This window comes from Glycine soja, chromosome 18 (assembly GCF_004193775.1).
Source record: "Glycine soja cultivar W05 chromosome 18, ASM419377v2, whole genome shotgun sequence".
Lineage (NCBI taxonomy): Eukaryota > Viridiplantae > Streptophyta > Magnoliopsida > Fabales > Fabaceae > Glycine > Glycine soja.
This window is the reverse complement of record NC_041019.1, coordinates 55119004-55145575: the sequence shown is the minus strand read 5'-3', so window position 1 is coordinate 55145575 and position 26572 is coordinate 55119004. Positions and strand designations below refer to the sequence as shown.

Here is a 26572-nt window from a genome sequence, read left to right as displayed (position 1 = left end):
ATAAGTGCAGAATTTAGAATACTGGTTTCGAGGGTACCAGCTCCTCCAAAAGACTAAGATAGGGAGAAAACTTGCTATTTTTCATTGATAATTCTGGTGCTGTTATTACATTATATTTATACTGATACCCTCCTAACGGAATTTGTCTTTTGTGAATTCAGGATATCACAATTTGTTATTCTTGCTCCCTAATTTCCTAGCACCGAATCCTTCAGCGTTTCCAGATCCTTCTTCACACGATTGCAGGATTTTAGATGAAGTCTTTTAGGTACGTGGGCCTCATAATCTTCCTTTTAGCTCTGCTCTCTGTTTGCACCTCATTGTTTGCTTTGTTTACCCCTGTTGTTGCTACTGTAGAATCCTCCTCTTGACTTGCTGTGTTATTCCCTGAGCTATCAGTTGGTGTCTATTTTCGTTAAGCAAGTGGGAGATTTCAAGTCTACACATGGCACTACCGACTCAATGCTAGGTGTGGAAATTGTAGCCATGGCCAAAATATATATGTATATTTCTTAAATTATACAAGCACACAGCTGCATAAAGAAAGATACGAAACCTATACAGGAAGCCAACATTTATTTGCTTTTCTAGTAGTGTATATTTCTTCTCTCTGTGCCCCCAATATATGTTCAACAAACTTTTCCCTTTACCATATCACATGATTGAAACTCAGGTTGAATCATCCTTAAGTTTATTGTCTTTTATAAATTTATTATAAAAGTTATATTAATAATAATTAGTCATTAAATAATCATATAAAATTATTTAATATCATCGGTCTATCACCGTTAAACTCAATAAAAATATATGTTGGCCTCGTGCCCTTGTGTGTATAATTTAAATTATTTTACAAATAGGAAAATGAAAAGGAACATAAATGTCTCAGTGTCCAGAAAAACAAAGGCGAAGACGTGCAAAAAAGACTTGGATAAAATTATAAAACATTTATTTGCCCTGAAAGGAATGTGCCCATTCATTTAGAGCATATTTGGTTATAAGTTGAAAAGGTATTTTTAGATGCTAAATATAATTTTGGATAATAAACTCATTTTAATAACATGTTTGGTTATGTCCAAAAGTATGTTTGTAATGAAATTTTTATCTTGAAACTCAATTTTATAAAAGGATCGGAAGACTTGGGTTATTTTTGCTGTTTTACGAATTCAGTTTACAACCTTAAGTTTAACTCAAACTTAAAGCTTACAAAGTTTAATTTAAATATGCGCTTAGTCACATGCTTTTCTTTCAAATGATAACTCGTGGACAGATTCAATATTTGAACATTTCTTTTCTTATTACACTAAAAAAAAAGTCATGATCTAGTTGCAAGAAACTAGCGACATCCTAAAGGTCATCACTAGTAGTACCATCGTAGCATGGGCCAAGCCAATACTATATTTTAGAGAATGTTTATTTCATAAAATCTTCTAATATTTTAAAAATATTTTTTTTGTTAATTATAATATTAATATGAAATAGCCCTTAACAAAAAGTAATAACTTATTTTTGTCAAAAAATTATGAGTAAATTGAATATTTTTCTTATAAAATAATTTATTTCATATCCAAATATTAATGAGGATTCAACCATTTATCATTTTATTAAGAAATATATACTTCATCACTTATTTCAATAGTTATTAGATTTTCAAAAAATGTTATTCATAGAAATATAACATGGAAATACGGTTATCAAGTATTTTTAAGAAAATGTGTTGGGATACATTTTAATTATAATAAAATATAAGGGAAGACTTCAAAGTCTACGCAAGGAATTTTCAAATTATTAATTATTCAAAGTAGTAGTATTATCTTAGCTGGCTAGCTAGGAGAAGACTTCAAGTTTGCGCAAGGAGCCACGAGACCTACATGTAGTATGGTCTACAAGTAGTGTACGTACACTTGCTTTTGATTCTTTTTCCTTTTTCTTTTTTTTTTGGAATGGCTGCTACGACAGGTCAATGCAGTATGGTCTTCTTTCATAAACTTCTCCACAAAGTAATTTGAAGACAAGAAAATAAAGTATAAAATTACTTAATTTTTTTTATAATTTATGTACTTCAATTTTTAGATAAATTAGATGAGAAAATTTTAATAAAAATTAAAGTATATATAATTTCATTTTAATTTATGAGAAAAAATATTTTATTTATTTATTTTGTTCTTCTATAAATACTTATTAAAATGTTTATTTAAACAGTACTTATGTATAAATTTCAGCCACAGAAAAAATATATATTGGCCTTATGTGCAGAATTTAAATTTAACAAATAGGAAAATGAAAACTTAAATATCTGACTATAAAAAAAAAGGCGACGACTTGCCAAAAAGACTTGAATAAAATTATACGAAATATTTATTTGCCTGCAAAAGGATGCCACCATAGGTCCAGTCATATGCTTTTCTTTCAACTTCATCATTTTGTCATTTATAGAACCTACTATTCAGCTTTTATCATCTTCTGGCCACACTAGAGCCGATAGAAAATTGACAAGGTCAAGTGAGGTGACAGGGGTGAAGAAGAAATTAATAGAGAGCTCAAACAGCATAAATCAACCAAAGAATACATTTGTCAAGATTTTATGTTAGTAGTGTAGAATGGTTCGGGCTTTTTTATCAATCCCGGATAAAAAAAATTTACAATTTTTCATTTGGGGATATATTTCAAAAAATTATCTAAAACGGGATAAGTCGTAACACCTGGAACTTCTGGAATGAGAAATCGTATCTACAATAGTTGCTACAACTTCTTGAATGAGAAATCGTAACACCTGTTATGACTTTTTAATTTTTTTATTTTTTTAACTGAAGTCGTAAAATTTACGACTTCAGTGTAAATATAATTTATTTTTATGACTTTAAAGTTGTAAAATTTACGACTTCAGTGTAAATATAATTCAACCACTAGGGTTCTCATCATATATACCTCAATACTCATTTCAAGTCCCTTCTACCTCAAATGTTTTTTATGGCTCCTCACAAATGTTTGCCACCACTTTCAACACTTCACCATCTGCATATAATCTTGCACCATCGAGTTCTTGTTATCGTCCGTCATTACCTACTCAAATATGTGACATGAGTCACAAAGATGAGGATGAGGATAACAACGATAACAACGATGACGATGATGATGGTGATGGTGTTGATGATGATGACAACAGTGGTCATCATGTTCCTCAACAACAACAGACAATTACGCGTCAGCATCCTATAACAAGAAGAGGTAGAGGTCGTAGACCGAGAGGACAACAAACACAGACAAATCCAGTCCAACAAGATGAGAGACCCAAACGCATATCTAGACGAACTCATTGTTGGACATCGTCTCATTATTACTTTAACAAATATGTAATTTTTATTTAAATATAATCAATTTTTAATTTAAAGTCTTTCAATTTTTTTAATGTATTTTTATTGATAGATTATTTAAACTTTAAATAAAAAATATTTAAAGTAAACTATATTAACTTAATATTATCACCAAAAATATACTAATAAAATCAACTTAATATTATTTATTATATATTTAAATATATATTTTTAACTTTTTTATTTTAAAAAAATAAAATCATAAATATTATTAAATTAAAAAAAATTACGAAAAAAATGATTAACAAATTAAAAACAAGTTACAAATAGTAAAACAACATTTTAAAAAAAAAAAGGGAGGTTACGACTTTGAAGTGGTATACCTCAAAAAAAAATTTAAAAAAATAAGACAATTTTATGACTTTAAAGTCGTAAAACAAAATACAACATTGATTTTTTTTTTAAAAAAAATATGACTTTGATTTTTTTTTTTTAAAGTTACGACCTTAAAGTCGTAAAAAAATTATATTTACACTGTTGTAAATATTTTTACGACTTCAGTTAAGAAAATAAAAATATTAAAAAGGCGTAGCAGGTGTTATGACTTTTTATTTCAAATATCCAATTTTAAGTAATTTTTTAAAATATACTCCAAATAGAAAATTCCGAATTTTTTTACCCCCTATAGCTAAAAAAAAGCCGAATGGTTCGTTTCTATTTTTTATGGTGATTCCAACAATTTGAAGACTTAAGTCTGCGCATGAAACGACGGGGGTCTACACGTACTTGCTTTTGATTGTTTTTCATTTTTGGACATGTTGCCACACGTCCAGAAAGTATTGTCTTCATTCATAATTTTCAACAAATAGGACAAGAAAATAAAGTATAACATAATTTAATTTTCATAAAAGAAAATGAATTTATGCAAATCAATTTTAAGAAAATAGATAAGAGAAAACTGTAGTGTATAAATTAATTTTAAGTTACTTATGAGATAAATTTAAAGAGAAATTTAATTTGTTTTACACTTTTTCTATTTTCTATTAATACTTATGGAAAAAATTACTTAAACTGGAGTTATGTGTGGAAATTTCAGCGGATAAAAGTATGTTGAGTGAAGAGTTCAGCGAGATGAGAGTCTGGGTTAGGTCCAGCGAGATTACCTGTTGGGCCGTTGATTTTGAAGAGTTCAATTGCGTTTATTTGAGCGTCCTTGGCCAAGCTTTTAGGGTTAGGATGCATTTTCAGTGAAAGATTAACCGTTTCCTGCTGATTCCCTGGCATGAAAACTGCATACTGTCTTATCACTGGGACACCCTTCCGTTTATCGCTCCAACCGAGAATGTCTGCCCAGTCTTCAACCAACTGATCCTGAACGTAGATGAAGAAGCTCTGGTCACCAGGACGGCTAATATTCGGATCAAGCTGGCAAAAGTGTAACCTTAGCAAGTAGGTGAAGCCTGAATCAACGGGAAGTTGCCATGTGAGGTCGAACCCCATGTTGACGGTGCCATTACTTCCCATATTCCTTAGGGATCGGTACAATGTGTCTGGTGCCGTGTAGTTAGGAGTCTTTGTGAATCTCAGCTTAATTCCAGAGTCAATATCTAGAGATAGTACACTTTGAGTCGTTACATATTTGTTATCCACATCCCAGCTCCTGAGCATACCCGTGTCGTTTAAGGCAGGGATTTGTTGGTCTCCAACTCTTAACCGATACTTTGTCTCCATAGCATAGTTGTTTTCAATGGGGAACGGGTTCATATTGAGGCCAACAAGTTGAGGCAAGTCGTCGTCAGGATTGGTGTAATAGAGAAAAGGGGGCATTGAAACAATCTCTATTCCATTGATGAAAGCGTACGAATCTTCAGTGCTTGGAATGAAGCTTATGTTGAGCCTCTCACCATCTCGGAGGTTGATGCAATACTCCCTGAACAAGTAGTCGCCAGGGTCGTTACCAGCATCAGCATGGAGGGAAGCGTTGAAATCCTGAAGGAGGGTGTATGGGCCTGCTTTGACTGAGAAATAGGCTTTGGAGCGATGGAAGTTTTGGTAGGAAGTTGAGTAGAAGAAGAGGCGAAGAAACTTAGGGCCTGTGGAGACAGGGAAAGAATAAGTGAATTGGGAGTGAGAGAAACGAGCATCGGTGTAAGGACCTTCCTGGGTAGATGGTGTGAGTGCAGGAGCAGCAACTGAGTCCTTGTTTTCTGAGAGGAATTTGATGTCTGCAGTCCAATTGCGACCATCGCGAGTGGACAAGAATCTTCTTCCTCCTTTTGGCCTTCGGGCCCTTCCAACATAATAAAAGAAAATCTTCTTCCTCTTTATTTTATTATCAAAATCATGAAAAGGACCGTATTATTTCACGAAGTTGAAAGGAAAATTGTAGGAATTCACTCCATTTTGGAGTGTATTAAAACAGAAGAAAAAAAAATAAAATATTACTATAATTATTTTTCATTGCTTTTAAAACTTATCTTTACCTAATTTTTATCGTATTTATGGTCCTTTTTAATTTGAATATCATTTGGATTTCATAATTTTTATAAATAAATCAAAGAAAACAAGTTTCATGTATTAATTTAGTAAAAAAATAAGATGAAAAATTAAATTGATTTTTTTTAAACTAAAAAATTAAATTTAAACGAAGACATAAAGGACTTAAGGTATATTTTAGTCATTTTTTCATATTTAACAATTTCTATTATTACTATTTTATGCAACTTATATATATATATAATATTGTATATCTTATTTGCAATCATAAAAGATAAAAATGAAACTTAAAATATAAAGGACTAAAATAGATAAACACACAACATATGGAGCATAATAATATTTTAGACTAATTTTATCAAGGTCTTATTTGCAAGTCTTTTACCTCTTTTTTTATATTCAGACACTTTGTGTTCCTGTTGTTAAATTTAAATTCTGCACACAAGACCAATATTTTTATTTAACATTTTTATTTGTGAAAACAATTGAAGAGTTTTCTAGGAGACACAATTCAAAGTTCCAATCTAATGTTCGAAAATATAATTTTAGAAGATGAAATGTATGATAATTAATTTTTATCAGTTAATTTTAGTTGTTAGTTTTATTAAAATGTTAGTGAAAAAAAAATTTAAACTTACAACCTCTCGCTTCCTTCTGTTTTCAACCCTTAAACCTTCCTTCTCAACCCCAATTTAACCTCATAACTTCTACTACTACGCAAACAAATATTTAGCATTAGTACTAAAGTGACGACCTTAAGGATATCACTACCAAAACCTGGCTATAACTTTACCATATCACATGATTGAAACTCAGGAAATAGAAATTGAATCTTAAATTATACAAGCACACAGCTGCATAAAGAAAGATGCGAAACCTATACAGAGGAAGCCAACATTTATTTGCATGAATCATGTATGTTACCTCTCAATATATAATAATTTGCCTGCAAAAGGATGTGATATCTGACTATAAAAAAAAGGCGACGACTTGCCAAAAAGACTTGAATAAAATTATAAGAAATATTTATTTGCCTGCAAAAGGATGCCACCATAGGTCTATTCATATGCTTTTCTTTCAAGTTCATCATTTTGTCATTTATAGAACCTACTATTAAGCTTTTATCATCTTCTGGCCACACTAGAGCGGATAGAAAATTGACAAGGTCAAGTGAGGTGACAGGGGGAGAAGAAGAAATTAATAGAGAGCTCAAACACCATAAATCAACCAAAGAATATATTTCGCAAGATTTTCTGTTAGTAGTGAAGAATGGTTCGTATCTATTTTTTATGGTGATTGCAACAATTTGAAGACTCAAGTCTGCGCATAGAACGACGGGGTCTACACGTACTTGCTTTTGATTGTTTTTCATTTTTGGACATGTTGCCCCACGTCAAGAAAGTATTGTCTTTATTCATAATTTTCAACAAATAGGACAAGAAAATAAATTATAACATAATTTAATTTTCATAAAAGACAAAATGAATCTATGCAAATCAATTTTAAAAAAAAAATAGATAAGGGATTTTCTATTAAAAAATTATAGTGTATAAATTAATTTTAAGTTACTTATGCGATAAATTTAAAGAGAAATTTAATTTGTTTTACATTTTTTTCTATTTTCTATTAATACTTATGGAAAAAATTACTTAAACTGGAGTTATGTGTGGAAATTTCAGCGGACAAAAGTATGTTGAGTGATTTGTGTACGCGCTCTATTATTTAAACACAAAAAAACATTGAATATGATATTGTATAGAATTAAATAATTATAAAGAATTCTTGGTCAAGCTTACTTATTTTCCAGATAAATTTCGAATTAATTAAAATCTTTTTTACTATATAACTAGAGGGTTAAAAAAATAATTAAAAAGAAATCAATATAAAGAAAAAACTAATAAAGTCATTTAATTATGTATGCAATCACTTATAACTTTTAAATCAACTAAATTATAAAAACAACTATTAATAAAATAAATAATTCTTAAACATTTTGTCTAAACAAAAGGGGAAAGTACAATTATCTCTATAAGACTATGAAAAAGAAAATAAGATATTTGTTTAAAAATATAATTATCTTAGAAATAAATATTAAAAAAGAATAAATACTTTATATAAAATAAAATAGATAGTTAAAACTTAAATGTCACTATCTATACGGTTAAACTCTTATAAAAAATTAATCATTCTGATTATTTTAATATTAAAATAAATACTAAAAGCACTCATTCATTCTGTTGTATACATATAGAGAGGGATTAAAGACATCAAGATTCAAGTGCTCAAAGTAAGAAGCCTTGCATTATTTCGTATCTAGGGAATTATTCTCACAATTATTAAATTGACACACACAGCAGCAATAAGCGCACGGGATGAGACGAAGACAGCAACACAAGTATGAACGAAAAGCATTAAAGCATATATAAACATCTTTAAACCATGCACAATGGCCTCGGTTTTCTTCAGTATGAGCACAGCGTTGTATAGGGTCACCACTGCTTGGATTGGGCAAGCAGCTTCGATAAGTTTGAAGTTGTGGACAGGGAACTGCTGGTTTATCTCAGTTGCTGCTCCCAAACTGACTCATATCATAGAGCATTCTTCCAAAATGGGACCCAGCCCATTTGGATAAGCCCGTGTCAGATTCGATTAAATTCTATTGCCTCAGTAGCAGGATAAGTATATCAACTTAATTATCAGCTGTATAACAATAGGGGATGGGAGTATCAAAGAAATCATAAGAAAATTATCTCAATTTTTAGTTGGAGTAACAACCCTCGTTTATTGTTATCAGCACTGCTTTTTTTTTTTTTTTTTGCAAAAATGTATCGCACCAACACTATTATATATACAAAAATTCTCTCTTGGTCACACGATTGATACTCATGGTAACTTGAATACTACTGCTTCAACCTCATCATCCCTTTATAACCTTTTGTGTGTGACTTGAAGCCTAAAAAAATAGCCTATTTGCAGAAAGTGTGCTAGATAAACAAAGACAACCAAAGACTCTTGGAATGGTAATGTCATAGGGATGTCCATAGAGTTTCTCGTAAGGAGCTTTGTTGTCAAGGAAAGGAGTAGACATACAGTTTATAAGAGTAGCAGAATGAATAAGAGCATAGGACCAAAACACAAGAGGCAAGTTAGACTAAAAGAGTAGAGATCTAGCATCAATAAGTAAATGTTGATGTTTTTGTTTGACAATTTCATTCTGTTGGGGAGTTTCAACACAAGATGTTTGATGTATGATACCATATTCATCATAAAATTGTTTCATGATGAACTTCGAACCATTATTTGAGTGAATCATTTTTACTTTTGTATCAAATTGCCTTTCAACAAATGCAACAAAAGATTTTAAATGAGATTGAGTTTCTGCTTTAGATTTCATAAGAAGTATCCGGACAAATCTTGAGTAGTCATCCACTATGGTAAGAAAATATTTATGAACATTTAAAGAAATAATATGACATGGATCCCAAATATCAACATGTATAAGAGAAAAGGGGGAAGAGGAATGTGAGTCATTGCTAGGAAAAGAAATTTTTCTTTGTTTTGCATGATGGCAAGTTGTACATTCAAATTGTTTGTCAATTGAAAGTAAAGGATGTGATTGCTTCAACAATTACAATCTTTCAAATGATTGGTGTACTAATCAAAAGTGTCAAAGATCAATGGGTATAATATATTACATGAGTAAGTAGAACTATTAGAAGAAACAAAAGTTGTGACAGAAATAAAATCAGATTTCTTCATGTTGAGCTTATAAAGACCATCCACAAAATCAATTGTACCAATCCTCTATAGGTTCAATACATCCTAAACAAAGCAAGTGTCAGCCACAAAGGTTAGCTTACATGGCAAGGTAGACAATAACTTTGATATAGAAATTAGATTAAACTCAAAACTTGGTATGTATAATACATCCTCAAGGTATAAAGAATGAAAAAATCTAATAATGTCTGCATATGTTACAGTAATTGGATGACCAGTGAGAAGTTTAACAATAATGAGACTTATTTGTCTACATGAAGAATACATGTGAGAAGAGGATGTAACATGATCTATGGCACTTAAGTTCAATATCCATTCACTCTCACTTGCCTTACTCATACTACAACTTATTGATGACACATTACCTATAAGTACATGACTAGAATTGATCATTGTGTCAATCTGATTCACATGTGAACTATTGTGAGTTGAATATCCTTGTTGTTGCAACAATGTCATTAAGGCTTTGTATTGTTGAGCAGTCAATTTGACATCTAAACCTTGAGCCTCTTGATTCTTCTCTACATCTGAATTTACATTTTCCTTTTTTACAACATTTACATTATTGATTGATGGACCTTGAGGCTTATGATATTTATGATTAGTAGGGTATCCATGCTTTCTATAGCATCCATTAACAATGTGATTAGTAAAATCACAGTGAGTGCAAATCTTATTTCCTCAACCAAAACCAGTTGAACCACTTTTTCCTTCCCTAGAAGATGGATTATGAGGAAAGCCATTTTTTCTACCACAATATGTACAAGAAAATGGTGAGTTTGATAAGTTAGTGTTTGTTTCATTAATCAAACTAGTGCTTCTTAATGCATCATTGTTGTTAATTTTTCTTTCTTGTTGTATTGCATATGAGAAAACATTAGCTATGCTAGGTAGTGGATCCATCATCAAGACATTAAATTTGGCAGTATTAAATTGATCATTCAATCCTCTAAGAAATTGTATCACATGATCTTATTTCTTCCTCTAAGTGCGTCACATGAACATTTTGGATAACAAACACATATAAAATCAGGTCTATAGCTCTCTAACTCGCCCCAAATTACATGCAATCTTGTAAAATACCTAGTGATAGACTTGTCACCTTGTTTAATTGATGTCATATCTTGCTGCAATTATGAAATTCTCAAAAGGTCTCTTTGTGAATATCGTGATTTTAAGTCTTTTCAAATATCTTGTGCATCATCCATCCATAGTACGCTTTGTTGAATTGAAAGAGAGACTGAATGGACCAACCATAAAACCACCATATTATTGCACCTCTTCCAAGCTGGATGAAGTGCATGATTTGATGCAAGTCTTCGAATAGAATCATCAACAAACTCAGATTTATTCTTCGTGCTTAATGCTATAAGCATAGATCGACTCCATAAATTAATATTGGACGAATCAAGAACCGAAAAAACCAAAGCTATCGTTGAATTTTCTCCCGAATGAAGGTAACAAGAGCAATGTAAATTGAGATTGATCTTGTTGTTGTTCAATCATGATGTAAGAATGAAGGATATGATAATTGAGAGGAAAAATGTGAGTAGGACAACAAAGCTCTTCAAAAGAAGAGCTCTGATACCATCATAGATTTGATATTAGTCATGGGAGAGGAATTCAAGATTGAAAAACTTGCAAAAAAAAACAAAAGAGAATAGAAGAATAAGTTAGATATTTTATTGAAGCGTACAAATTAGTTAGTTACACGTTGTTAGACAATTATATATATACAAGTTAGTTGGAATAACTAACTTTTAACTTACTAACTAACAACTAACTAATTAGAGTTTTAACCATTAATCATGATTAAACTAATCGAAGCATCTAACTATGCTAAGGAGAACGCCAGATTTGAAGCCTATGTTTTTACAAGTTTTAAACCACTTTTTAGCTCATATATGTCATCTGGCATAGGCAACTGAGGTGCTTGTGTTGAAGGTGGGTTTTAATCCGCACAACAAATATTTAGCGAGGAAGAAGTCATTATGATCGGTTAAAACTGAAGCCAGAAAGGTAGTGTTGAAAACTTACCAAACCGTATCAAACAGCCCACATAATAGTACGTCAGTCGTGCCGCCAATTCTTGTTAAGAGTACGAATCTGGTACTGTAAAGCATTTTTCCTAAAATAAACTCTAAGCCTAAAAAACACGTTCCGAATATAACAGTCAACAACTAGACCATTGAAGGCTTGAAGTGCAGCACAAAAAAAAAACTAGACCATTTGAAGTATGACTTTTTTTAGTATATTCTTTATTTTTTACTTATTAATTAAAGTTTTGACAATGAGTATAATTATAAGTGTTATTTTAAAACAAAATATGCAAGACATCACAATACCATTAATAAATTCCAACTATATTGTCCTACGAGGTAAACAATAATGTGTTTATTACATAATCAGTTAAAATGTTTTTAAATATATTAAAAAAATTAAGATGTTGGATGGGGCATAAGGCAATATTAATTGACTTATTGGCCTGGTGCTGAACATCATCATTGTAAATTATCATCTTAAAAATTATATTTTATTTTAAATTAGAATAATTATTAAGAGTATGTTATTATCTTCAAATTCAGATTGATCGAATTCTATTTTATTTTAATAATACTGTCAAATAAAATTTTATAGGAATCAAAAATATTTTTATAAAGTTGCAAAGACTAAAACATAACAAAAAACAAAATCTTTAAACAAATCAATTGATAGATGATTGGATATGATAGAAAGAGAGAGATAAAAAAACTAAAATAAGTGATGAGGTATTTAATATTTAGGAGTGTTAAAATATAAATATCTTTCTTTATTTCTATTTCTATTTCTATGAATATTTTAATAATAATAATAATAATAATAATAATAATAATAATAATAATAATAATAATAATAATAATAATAATAATAATGAGCAAAGTGCTGGAAATAATAACACCTCCAGAACAAGTGTCTGTTCAGCACTAACCGAGACGCTTAACAAAAGAGTCATGAACCGAAAAGCTTAACAGCTAGGCCAAGGAAATAGAAATTGAATGGTAAATTATACAAGCACACATATGCATAAAGAAAGATACAAAACATGTACCGGAAGCCAACGTTTATTTGCATCAATCATGTATGTTATCTCAACTGTAAAATATAAGTAAATTTGATATTCAATTTGGATTAATAAATAAGGATAATATTTTTACTTTATTATTGTTTGTAAGGCAATAATGAAGAAATTAATATATTTGTTATTTTTTATTAGTAAAATTCAAAAGAAAATTTCAAGTGTTTTAGAGGAAAATTTGATGTAAAAATTGAAAGAAAAAACCTTGAAGAAAAATTAAAAGAATTGAAAAGTCCCCTTAGTGCGCAAGACAGGTCCAACATACATTCTCGCTTAGCAAGCAACACACGTTTAGGGCGAAAAAGACCTACAAAGAAGTTCAAAGACGTGTTTAACGCAAAAAGTTCACGCTAAGCGCGAGTTCAATGTGAAAAGTAAGTTATCTTAAATCTATAAAAGGAAAATGAAGCAGAATAAAAAAAAAAAAAAAAAAAACAACCCACACACTGGTCTATCCCTTGGGGGAAACCCTCTCTCTTTAGTCATTAATCTTTTTCTTGTTATTTATCATCTTCTTCCATTCACATCAACCCCTTATAGTGTAAAATCTCTTATAACAATGAGAAACTAATCCCCTCAGTTGGGGCCTAGTAGCCAAGAGTCCTTAGAATAATGTAACTGTTATTTTTATCTATTAATGCAATATTTAATTTCTATTATTCTTTCTTGCTTTTTATTGTTATTGTGTAGTTTGACCATCCATGCATTTGTTTTAGGAATTATTTATTAGAAAGTGGTAATGCCTAAAAGAACTAGGGGAGAACATCTCAATATTACATTGTTCGGACTAGCGTGATTTTGTTGTGCCTCTAAATAATATCTCTTTACTTAATGTTGTGTAAGCAAAAGGATTTGGAAGAAAGAATATATAAATTAGGCTTTTCAATGTAAGGGATCTTAGTTCCGCATATTAGCAATGTGGGTGGAAATTAGGAAAACATTCAATAAAGAATATCATTAATATTGCATCAAAAGTAGTTAGACATGTTAGGACCTAACGTTAACATTATCTTATATTGAATTGATGTTTGACATTAAGACTACTATTTAATTTTCTTGTTATCTTCTCTTTTTACCCTTTTTACTCCAAATTTCATCTTTATCTCTTGTCCTTATTTCATTGCTTGCAAATTGGATATTTATCAAGTAGAGGCAAAATTTTTACAGACTCCACACTTAGATTTTTATTTTAATCTTTAGTACTTATAATAACATTTATTATCATTAACAATATCTCTCAATTATAATTTTCTATATATTACTTTTGTCCCCTTTATGTACAACAAACTTTTCCCTTTACCATATCGATCATATGATTGAAACTAAGGTTCAACTTTAATAGTTCCCCAATCTCATCGTCCATTTGGATCCTTAATCTCGGAGAAAACATCATCCGGGATCAACACGAAATCATTACTCCCATAGCTACGATCTCCATCCCTTGTCGTGCTCAACCCAGTGCTTTTGCTATAATCCGAAACATGGACACTATTATGGCTACTGCTAAACACATCATCACCATATTCATAATCCCCACCACTCTCCATCACTCCATTAACATCACCTTCCTGAAGCTGCAAAACCAACTCCAGCATCCCAACGATGTCCTTCATGGAGGGCCTTTGAGTCCCGTCCTCAAGCAAACAACTCAGTGCAACCTCACCAAATTTGCGCAAACACTGAGGTACTATCTGGCCCTTGAGTTCTGGATCCACAATCTCACTCAGAATTCCCTTCTCATAGCAATGCTTTGCCCATTTAACAAGTGACATTCGTTGTTTCTCCTCCCAATGGAGCAAAGGCTGCCTTCCAGATAATACCTCCAAGAGCACCACTCCAAAGGAATACACATCAGACTTCACAGTCAAACGATCTCGTTTGTAATACTCTGGGTCTAAATATCCAATACTACCTTTCACTTGAGTGTTCACATGGGTCCTAGAAATACCTGTGGGCCCAATTCGGGATAACCCGAAGTCCGAAACCTTGGGCACCCATTTTTCATCCAATAAGATATTGGCGCTCTTCACATCACGGTGAATGATCACATCCTTCGTGCCCGTATGTAGATAATGCAGTCCTCGTCCGACACCTATGCATATCTGGAGCCTTTGTTTCCATGAAAGGGAAGGCTTATCAGTGTCGTAGAGATGCTCACGGAGGGAACCCCGATCCATGAAATCATACACCAGTATCATTTCGTTGCTCTCGTAACAGTAACCAACGAGGGAGACAAGATGGAGATGGCGAAGTTGAGACAGCATTTCGATCTCGTTCATGAACTCCTGCGCACCCTGCCGAGAATCCGCTTTGAGCCTTTTGATTGCGACTCGGGTTGAACCGTCATCGATGTATCCTTTGTACACGTTGCCGAAGCCTCCCAATCCAACCACGAAGAGTTCGTCGAAGTTGTTGGTGGCGGCTCTGATTTCCGCGATTGAGAACTTACGGCAGAGGTTGGTTGGTAGCGACGATGAGCCACCGCCTCGAGAAGTTCCACCTTTTTTATTGGAACCTTCGTCGACGGCCATGTTCTTCTTGCGTTTGGTGAGGAAGAAAGCAACAGAAAGGGATAACATAACGACACCGGAAACTGTGCCTGCGACGGCGGCAGTTAGGGTTCTCGTGCTGCCTTTGCTTTTCTTGTTTGAGCTCGGAAGAAGAACCTCGGAGGTCTTTGGATGAGAGTCTGGGTTAGGTCCAGCGAGGTTACCTGTTGTGTTGTTGATTTTGAAGAGTTCAATTGCGTTTATTTGAGCGTCCTTGGCCAAGCTTGTAGGGTTAGGATGCATTTTCAGTGAAAGATTAAGCGTTTCCTGCTGATTCCCTGGGATGAAAACTACATACTGTTTAACCACTGGGACACCCTCCTGTTTATCGCTCCAACCGAGAATGTCTGCCCACTTTTCAACCAACTGATCCTGAACGAATATGAAGAAGCTCTGGTAACCAGGATTTTTCATATCCGGGTCAAGCTGGCAAAAGTGTAACCTTAGCAAGTAGGTGAAGCCTGAATCAACGGGAAGTTGCCATGTGAGGTTGAACCCCATGTTGATGGTGCCATTACTTCCCATATTCCTTACGGATCGGTACACTGTGTCTGGTGCCGTGTAGTTAGGAATCTTTGTGAATGTCAGCTTAATTCCAATGCCAATATCTAGAGATAGTACACTTTGAGTCGTTACATATTTGTTATCCACATCCCAGCTCCTGAGCATACCCGTGTCCTGTGAGGCCGGGATTTGTTGGTCTCCAACTCTTAACCGATAATTTGTCTCCAGAGCAAAGTTGTTTTCAATGGGGAACGGGTTCGTATTGAGGCCAACGAGTTGAGGCCATCCACTGATGTCGACGTCGTCAGGATTGGTGTAGTAGAGAAAAGGGGGCATTGAAACAATCTCTATTCCATTGATGAAAGCGTACGAATCTGGATGCTGAGATGTTTTGCTTGGAATGAAGGTTATGTTGAGCCGATCGCCATCTTTGAGGTTGATGCAATACTCTCTGAACAAGATGTCGGTCTGGGCAGGGTCATCATCAGCATCAGCATTGAGGGAAGCATTGAAGTCTTGAAAGAGGGTGTATGGGCCTGCTTTGACTGAGAAATAGGCTTTGGAGCGATGGAAGTTTTGGTAGGAAGTTGAGTAGAAGAAGAGGCGAAGAAACTTTGGGCCTGTGGAGACAGGGAAGGAGTAAGTGAATTGGGAGTGAGAGAAACGAGCATCGGTGTAAGGACCCTCTTGGGTAGATGGTGTGAGTGCAGGAGCAGCAACTGAGTCCTTGTTTTCTGAGAGGAATTTGATGTCTGCAGTCCAATTGCGACCATCGCGAGTGGACAAGCTACTGTTAGAGCCACAGTTGATGCTGAAGATCTCATGGGGACTATAAATAAACTCTGCTATGGAAAGGTTAGGGAGGGACAATAACAGCAGGTGGAGGAGGATGGCTCCTAAAGCAAATCGTATGCAAGTTGTGTCCATGGATAAGCTGTAATCGAAGCACCACACAGCACGGTAGCAGAACAGAGAGCTCAAACACGATTAATCAACCAATGGTAGTACACGGTGTCACGGTTGTTCATGTCTATTTTCTTCTTCATTTTTTTAAGTTAGCGGAGACTTCAAGTCTACGCTTGCTTTCTTTTTGTGGTTGTTATTATTATTAATTTATTTTTTATTTGACTGGCTGCGACATATCAGTATACTTTGTGTGGAAATTTCAAGCACGCCAAAAATACCTGCAGTGATTTTTATTTTTGTTGCATTCCACTTTCAACACAATAATAAAGTTTAGTTTTTAAACCTTTTCATATTATAAATTTTTTCTTTAAAATATCTTTTGAAAATTTTTAATTATTTATTAATTTTTCATCATTATTTTTATTTTTTCTATTTTTTTATTTTTAGTTTTTCATTTATTTTAATTATTCAAAGTAGTCCCAAATATAAAATAAACAAAAAATTTAAATTGATAAAAAATTGATTTTGAGAAATAAAAATAAATAAGAAACTAAAAATAATTTAAAAAAAAGAATTAAAATTGTTGACAAAAAATTAACAAAAGACTATAAACTGTATATAAAATGTTGAGAGACTAAAAACTTAAATATCTGTATATCAAAATTAATTTTAATTTTATTATGTAGATAATTAAAGGGCTTATCAATTGTGTCATGAAGTTATTTTTGGAGTGAGGATATACAAATGTTCAAACATATTAAAATTTATTTATTAATAAACTATAATTTAGTTGGTTAAATATAATTTGTTGGTCACATATTGTTTCAATCAATTTAACCAAAAAATTTAGGATAATTTAATATAACAAATGAGAGGTCTTAAATTACATCTTGTATAAAATATATATTACACTACGTGCAAATATATTTTATACGACAAACTCATCGCAAGATACCTAACATAACAATTAATGACATAGAAATTAATTTGTAATTGGTACTCTCGACGTATTGATCAAATATTGACAATAAATTATGTCAAATAATAATCTTTTTTTAAATCGACTATTATTCACATGAAAACATCTTATAATTATCACACATCAATCATTACATGTATATATATTATTTAGCCAAATTGTATCTTTCTTTAGGCCAAACACAATTCGCATAAATAATTTCATACAAAAAATCTATATAATTTTAATCAAATCAATTCTCACAATAAAAAATTATTTTGGCAATATATCGTATCAATTAATTTAATTTAAAAATTATTATATATGCACATAAATGGGAAGGATTTTCCTTTCTTTACATGTCATGCAACGTAACTTCAACATGTGTCCAAACTTCCTCATTAAGACACCATTTGTTTTTTTGAGTGTTATGGCTCACTTTGAATTGTCAAAAGTGTGTAGGAAGTGAGTTCAAGACAAAATGCATGAGTAAGACTTCATCAAGCACTAGTTTAAGTGTTTTCAATTTTGATGTCAAGTTAGACATTTTCATTATATAGTCCCTTATATTACTTCTTCCCCTTTTTTAACAAAAAGATAATAAAAAACAAAAAATGCATGCATAAAAAACCAAATAATGATGCAAAAAATAAAAAACAAAATACACTCCAATTCCAATCAAATATTCTATATGACAATATTTGAATTTACCAACAATTAATATGTGTTGTTCCAAAAATAAATTAGGTTCATTGTTAATGGATGTGCACCATTTCTTGTACAGTTAGTTCACATTCCAACACTTACATTGAAACCTGCTTGCAGGAGAATCAACCATTCACATAAATACTCATTAGTACATAGTTCATCTCACTCATGCAAGATATTCCTACAGTTTTCTTAACCTCCTAGAGCTAAGGCAAGCACACATTATTTTTGAAATAAATTAAACACAACTATCCTAAGAAATAACAGAAAAACACACAATGCAATTAACTATAAGACCAGTGGGAAGTTTAACAATAATGAGACTTATTTGTCTACATGAAAAATACAAGTGAGAAGAGGATGTAATGTAACATGGTCTATGGCACTTGAGTCCAATATCCATTCACTCTCACCTACCTTGCCCATACTATAACTTATTGATGACACATTACTTGTAAGTACATAACTAGAACCGATTATTGTGTCAATCTGATTCACATGTGAACTATTGTGAGTTTAATATCCTTGTTGTTGCAACAATGTCATTAAGGCTTTGTATTGTTGAGCAGTCAATTTGACATCTGAACCTTGTGCTTGTTGATTCTACTCTACATCTGAATTTGCATTTTCCTCTTTTACAACATTTACATTATTGATTGATGGACCTTTGAGGCTTATGACATTTATGACCAATAGGGTATCCATGCTTTCTATAACATCCATTACCAGTGTGATTAGTAAAACCATAGTGAGTGCAAATCTTATTGCCCCTTCCACCTGAATTCACTTTTTCCTTCCCTAGAAGATGAATTATGAGAAAAGCCATTTTTTCTACCACAATATGTACATGAAAATGGTGAGTTTGATAAGTTAGTATTTGTTGCATTAATCAAACTAGTGCTTCCTAATGCATCATTGTTGTTAATTTTCCTTTCTTGTTGTATTAATATTGCATATGAGAAAGCATTAACTATGCTAGGTAATAGATCCATAATCAAGACATTAAATCTGACAGTACTAAATTGATCATTCAATCCTCTAAGAAATTGTATCACATGATCCTATTTCTTCCTCTAAGTGCGTCACATGAATATTTTGGATAACAAACACATATAGGACCTGGTCTATAGCTCACTAACTCGTCCCAAATTACATGCAATCATGTAAAATACTCAGTTATAAACTTGTCACCTTGTTTAATTGATGTCATGTCTTGTTGTAATTGTGAAATTCTCAAAAGGCCTCCTTGTGAATATTGTGATTTTAAGTCTTTCCAAATATCTTGTGCATCATCCATCCAGAGTATGCTTTGTCTAATTGAAAGAGAGACAAAATGAACCAACCATAAAACCACCATATTATTGCCCCTCTTCCAAGCTGCATGAAGTGCATGATCTGATGCAAGTCTTCGAATAGAACTATCAAAAAACTCAGATTTGTTCTTCGTGCTTAATGTTGTAAGCATAGATCGACTCCATGAATTATGATTGGACGAATCAAGAACAGGAGAAATCAAAGCTATCGTTGGATTTTCTCTTCGATGAAGGTAATAAGAATTGTGTGCATTGAGTGATTGATCTTATTGTTGTTCACTCATGATGTAAGAATGAAGGATATGATAATCGAGAGGAAGAATGTGAGTAGCACAACAAAACTCTTTAAAGGAAGAGTTCTGATACCATCATAGATTTGATATCAGTCATGGGAGAGGAATTCAAGATTGAAAAACTTACAAAAAAAGCAAAAGAGAATAGAAGATTAAGTTAGATATTTTATTGAAGTGTACAAATTAGTTAGTTACAAGTTGTTAGACAATTATATATATACAAGTTAGTTGGAATAGCTAACTTTTAACTTACTAACTAACAACTAACTAACTAGAGTTTTAACCATTAATCATGATTAAACTAATCGAAGCATCTAACTATGCTAAGGAGAACGCCAGATTTGAAGCCTATGTTTTTACAAGTTTTAAACCACTTTTTAGCTCATATATGTCATCTGGCATAGGCAACTGATGTGCTTGTGTTGAAGGTGGGTTTTAATCCGCACAACAAATATTTAGCGAGGAAGAAGTCATTATGATCGGTTAAAACTGAAGCAAGAAAGGTAGTGTTGAAAACTTACCAAACCGTATCAAACAGCCCACATAAGAGTACGTCAGCTGTGCCACCAATTCTTGTTAAGAGTACGAATTTGGTACTGTAAAGCATTTTTCCTAAAATAAACTCTAAGCCTAAAAAACACGTTCCGAATATAACAGTCAACAACTAGACCATTGAAGGCTTGAAGTGCAGCACAAAAAAAAAAAACTAAACCATTTGAAGTATGACTTTTTTTAGTATATTCTTTATTTTTTACTTATTAATTAAAGTTTTGACAATGAGTATAATTATAAGTGTTATTTTAAAAAAAAATATGCAAGACATCACAATACCATTAATAAATTCCAACTATATTGTCCTACGAGGTAAACAATAATGTGTTTATTACATAATTAGTTAAAATGTTTTTAAATATATTAAAAAAAATTAAGATGTTGGATGGGGCATAAGGCAATATTAATTGACTTATTGGCCTGGTGCTGAACATCATCATTGTAAATTATCATCTTAAAAATTATATTTTATTTTAAATTAGAATAATTATTAAGAGTATGTTATTATCTTCAAATTCAGATTGATCGAATTCTATTTTATTTTAATAATACTGTCAAATAAAATTTTATAGGAATCAAAAATATTTTTAAAAAGTTACAAAAGACTAAAACATAACAAAAAACAAAGTCTTTAAACAAATCAATTGATAGATGATTGGATATGATAGAAAGAGAGAGATAAAAAAACTAAAATAAGTGATGAGGTATTTAATATTTAGGAGTGTTAAAATATAAATATCTTTCTTTATTTCTATTTCTATTTCTATGAATATTTTTTAATAATAACAATAATAATAATAATAATAATATCATTATAGAGCAAAGTGCTGGAAATAATAACACCTCCAGAACAAGTGTCTGTTCAGCACTAACCGAGACGCTTAACAAAAGAGTCATGAACCGAAAAGCTTAACAGCTAGGCCAAGGAAATAGAAATTGAATGGTAAATTATACAAGCACACATATGCATAAAGAAAGATACAAAACATATACCGGAAGCCAACGTTTATTTGCATCAATCATGTATGTTATCTCAACTGTGAAATATAAGTAAATTTGATAATCAATTTGGATTAAGAAATAGGGATAATATTTTTACTTTCTTATTGTTTGTAAAGAAATAATGAAGAAATTAATATATTTGTTATTTTTTATTAGCAAAATTCAAAAGAAAATTTCAAGTGTTTTAAAGGAAAATTTGATGTAAAAATCGAAAGAAAAAATCTTGAAGAAAAATTAAAAGTATTGAAAAGTCCCCTTAGTGCGCAAGACAGGTCCAACATACATTCTCGCTCAGCACGCAACACACGTTTAGGACGAAAAAGACCCACGAAGAAGTCCTAAGACGCGCTAAACGCAAAAAGTTCACGCTAAGCGTGAGTTCAGTGTGAAAAGTAAGTTATCTTAAATCTATAAAAGGAAAATGAAGCAGAATAAAAAAAACAACCCACACACTAGTCTATCCCTTGGGGGAAACCCTCTCTCTTTAATCATTCCTCTTTTTCTTGTTATCTATCATCTTCTTCCATTCACATCAACCCCTTATAGTGTAAAGTCTCTTATAACAATGAGAGACTAACCCCCTCAGTTGGGGCCTAGTAGCCAAGAATCGTTAGAATGTAACTGTTATTCTTATCTATTAATGCAATATTCAATTTCTATTATTCTTTTTTGCTTTTTATTGTTATTGTGTAGTTTGACCATCCATGCATTTGTTTTAGGAATTATTTATTAGAAAGTGGTAATGCCTAAAAGAACTAGGGGAGAACATCTCAATATTACATTGTTAGGACTAGCGTGATTTTGTTGTGCCTCTAAATAATATCTCTTTACTTAATGTTGTGTATTATTCTGTCTTTGCAAAAGGATTTGGAAGAAAGAATATATAAATTAGGCTCTTCAATGTAAGGGATCTGAGTTCCGCATATTAGCAATCTGAGTGGAAATTAGGAAAACATTCAATAAAGAATATCATTAATATTACATCAAAGGTAGTTAGACATGCTAGGACCTAACGTTAACATTATCTTCTACTGGATTGATGTTTGACATTAAGACTACTATTTAATTTTCTTGTTATCTTCTCCTTTTACCCTTTTTACTCCAAATTTCATCTTTATCTCTTGTCCTTATTTCATTGCTTACAAATTGGATATTTATTAACGTAAGTAGAGACAAAATTTCTACCGACTCCACACTTAAATTTTTATTTTAATCTTTGTAATAACATTAGTTATCGTTAACAATATCTCTCAATTATAATTTTCTATATATTACTTTTGTCCCCTTTATGTACAACAAACTTTTCTCCCCAATCTCATCATCCATTTGGATCCTTAATCTCGGAGAAAACATCATCCGGGATCAACACGAAATCATTACTCCCATAGCTACGATCTCCATCCCTTGTCGTGCTCAACCCAGTGCTTTTGCTATAATCCGAAACATGGACACTATTATGGCTACTGCTAAACACATCATCACCATATTCATAATCCCCACCACTCTCCATCACTCCATTAACATCACCTTCCTGAAGCTGCAAAACCAACTCCAGCATCCCAACGATGTCCTTCATGGAGGGCCTTTGAGTCCCGTCCTCAAGCAAACAACTCAGTGCAACCTCACCAAATTTGCGCAAACACTGAGGTACTATCTGGCCCTTGAGTTCTGGATCCACAATCTCACTCAGAATTCCCTTCTCATAGCAATGCTTTGCCCATTTAACAAGTGACATTCGTTGTTTCTCCTCCCAATGGAGCAAAGGCTGCCTTCCAGATAATACCTCCAAGAGCACCACTCCAAAGGAATACACATCAGACTTCACAGTCAAACGATCTCGTTTGTAATACTCTGGGTCTAAATATCCAATACTACCTTTCACTTGAGTGTTCACATGGGTCCTAGAAATACCTGTGGGCCCAATTCGGGATAACCCGAAGTCCGAAACCTTGGGCACCCATTTTTCATCCAATAAGATATTGGCGCTCTTCACATCACGGTGAATGATCACATCCTTCGTGCCCGTATGTAGATAATGCAGTCCTCGTCCGACACCTATGCATATCTGGAGCCTTTGTTTCCATGAAAGGGAAGGCTTATCAGTGTCGTAGAGATGCTCACGGAGGGAACCCCGATCCATGAAATCATACACCAGTATCATTTCGTTGCTCTCGTAACAGTAACCAACGAGGGAGACAAGATGGAGATGGCGAAGTTGAGACAGCATTTCGATCTCGTTCATGAACTCCTGCGCACCCTGCCGAGAATCCGCTTTGAGCCTTTTGATTGCGACTCGGGTTGAACCGTCATCGATGTATCCTTTGTACACGTTGCCGAAGCCTCCCAATCCAACCACGAAGAGTTCGTCGAAGTTGTTGGTGGCGGCTCTGATTTCCGCGATTGAGAACTTACGGCAGAGGTTGGTTGGTAGCGACGATGAGCCACCGCCTCGAGAAGTTCCACCTTTTTTATTGGAACCTTCGTCGACGGCCATGTTCTTCTTGCGTTTGGTGAGGAAGAAAGCAACAGAAAGGGATAACATAACGACACCGGAAACTGTGCCTGCGACGGCGGCAGTTAGGGTTCTCGTGCTGCCTTTGCTTTTCTTGTTTGAGCTCGGAAGAGGAACCTCGGAGGTCTTTGGATGAGAGTCTGGGTTAGGTCCAGCGAGGTTACCTGTTGTGTCGTTGATTTTGAAGAGTTCAATTGCGTTTATTTGAGCGTCCTTGGCCAAGCTTTTAGGGTTAGGATGCATTTTCAGTGAAAGATTAAGCGTTTCCTGCTGATTCCCTGGGATGAAAACTACATACTGTTTAACCACTGGGACACCCTCCTGTTTATCGCTCCAACCGAGAATGTCTGCCCACTCTTCAACCAACTGATCCTGAACGAAAATGAAGAAGCTCTGGTAACCAGGATTTTTCATATCCGGGTCAAGCTGGCAAAAGTGTAACCTTAGCAAGTAGGTGAAGCCTGAATCAACGGGAAGTTGCCATGTGAGGTTGAACCCCATGTTGATGGTGGCATTACTTCCCATATTCCTTACGGATCGGTACACTGTGTCTGGTGCAGTGTAGTTAGGAGTCTTCTTTGTGAATCTCAGCTTAATTCCAGTTCCAATATCTAGAGATTGTATACTTTGAGTCGTTACATATTTGTTATCCACATCCCAGCTCCTGAGCATACCCGTGTCCTGTGAGGCCGGGATTTGTTGGTCTCCAACTCTTAACCGATACTTTGTCTCCATAGCATAGTTGCTTTCAATGGGGAACGGGTTCGTATTGAGGCCAACGAGATGAGGCAATCCAGTGATGTCGACGTCGTCAGGATTGGTGTAGTAGAGAAAAGGGGGCATTGAAACAATCTCGATTCCATTGATGAAAGCGTACGAATCTGGATGTTGAGCTGTTTTGCTTGGAATGAACGTTATGTTGAGCTGCTTGTGACCATCTTCAAGGTTGATGCAATACTCTCTGAACAAGATGTCGAGCTGGCCGGGGTCGTCATCAGCAGCGGCATTGAGGGAAGCATCGAAATCTCGAAGGAGGGTGTATGGGCCAGCTGTGACTGAGAAATAGGCTTTGGTGCGATAAAAGCTTTGGTATGAAGCTGAGTAGAAGAAGAGGCGAACAAATTTTGGGCCTGCTTTGAGAGAGGAGTAGGTGAATTGGGAGTGAGAGAGACGAGCATAAGTGTAAGGGCCCTGTATTGTTGTTGGTGTGTTTGGAGGAGCAGCAACTGAGCCCTGGCTTTTGGAGAGGAGTTTACTGTTGTTGTCTCCAATCCAGTTCCGACCATCGAGTGTGAAGTTGGTGGATGATCCACAGCTGATGCTGAAGAGCTCAAGGGGAGGATAAATAACCTCTGCTATGGAAATGAAAGGGAGACACGGCAATATGAGGAGGATTGTTCCTAAAGCAATTCGTATGCGAGTTGTGTCCATCGATATGGCTAATGCAATGGAAGCAGCACACATTAGCGAAAAACATGGAGCTCAAACACGATCAACGAATGAATATACTTATAAAGGTTGGGCAGTTGGTGTCTATTTTCGTTAAGCAAGTGGGAGATTTCAAGTCTACGCATGGCACTACCGACTCAATGTCCTAGGTGTGGAAATTGTAGCCATGACCAAAATATATATGTTGCGTTACTTTTGGTTGAGTAATGGTATTTAGACAATATTTGTATTTTTATCATTTCATCATTATTTTTTTTCTATTACATTATATAAAAAATTATAAGATTCATCATACTTATAATTTTTTATAATTTGTTTTTCTCTCTATGCATGTGATGGATATCCATATTTATTTTTCCATTTTGTTTTATATGTTGCATTATTTAAACATAAAACAATTAACATGAATTGAATGTGGTATATTGGTATTGTGTATATTTTTTTATTCCTTTGTACATTTACATTTCCAAAAATATATCTTAAATTGTAAAAGAATGTTTTTTTTATTGTGCCATTCGGATATACAAGAATCTTCTTGCTCCTTTTGGCCTTCGGGGCCTTCCAAAATAATAAAAGAAAATCTTCTTCCTCTTTATTTTATTATCAAAATTATGAAAGGACGGTATTATTTCACGAAATAGAAAGGAAAATGGTAGGAATTCACTCCATTTTGGAGCGTATTAAAACAGAAGAAAAAAATTAAAATATTACTATAATTATTTTTCATTGCTTTTAAAACTTATTTTTACCTCAATTTTATCGTATTTATGGTCCTTTTTAATTTGAATATCATTTGGATTTCATAATTTTTGTAAATAAGTGTAATAAAAACAAGTTTCATGTCTTAATTTAGTAAAAAAAATAAGATGAAAAATTAAATTGATTTTTTAAAATAAAAACCAAATTAAATTTAAATAAAAACATAAAGGACTTAAGGTATATTTTAGTCATTTTTTCATATTTAAAAATTGTATTATTACTATTTTATGCCACTAATATATATATATATATATAGAGAGAGACACACACATCAAGTGAGAGGCGTATTTTATTATGAGTTGAAAGGTCTAGATTTAATTGCTGATTAAGGACCAGGCCCGTCGCACAAATTGAAAGGGAGGGAATGA

The 26572-nt window shown here is 33.2% G+C and overlaps 2 protein-coding genes and 1 long non-coding RNA gene across 3 annotated transcripts; 1 reads left to right on the top strand and 2 right to left on the bottom strand.

Annotated features, from left to right (window-relative positions):
* Positions 1-411: 411 nt before the first annotated feature.
* On the top strand, positions 412-25694 carry LOC114396673. Its single transcript, XR_003663317.1, has 2 exons — positions 412-469; positions 25595-25694. It is a non-coding gene; the product is annotated as an uncharacterized LOC114396673 (long non-coding RNA).
* Positions 13867-16814, bottom strand: LOC114396672 (receptor-like protein kinase FERONIA). The gene has a single exon (XM_028358768.1). It carries the CDS (start codon positions 16677-16679, stop codon positions 14052-14054), a length of 2628 nt encoding a protein of 875 aa, XP_028214569.1. The 5' UTR covers positions 16680-16814; the 3' UTR covers positions 13867-14051.
* Positions 22708-25710, bottom strand: LOC114396671 (receptor-like protein kinase FERONIA). Its single transcript, XM_028358767.1, has one exon. The coding sequence runs from the start codon at positions 25458-25460 to the stop codon at positions 22803-22805; it is 2658 nt and encodes an 885-aa protein (XP_028214568.1). The 5' UTR covers positions 25461-25710; the 3' UTR covers positions 22708-22802.
* Positions 25711-26572: the final 862 nt, after the last annotated feature.

Excerpts from the sequence above, each read along its gene's own strand:
- LOC114396672 (XM_028358768.1), bottom strand. The coding sequence starts at position 16,679 with ATGGACACAACTTGCATACGATTTGCTTTAGGAGCCATCCTCCTCCAC.
- LOC114396671 (XM_028358767.1), bottom strand. The coding sequence starts at position 25,460 with ATGTGTGCTGCTTCCATTGCATTAGCCATATCGATGGACACAACTCGC.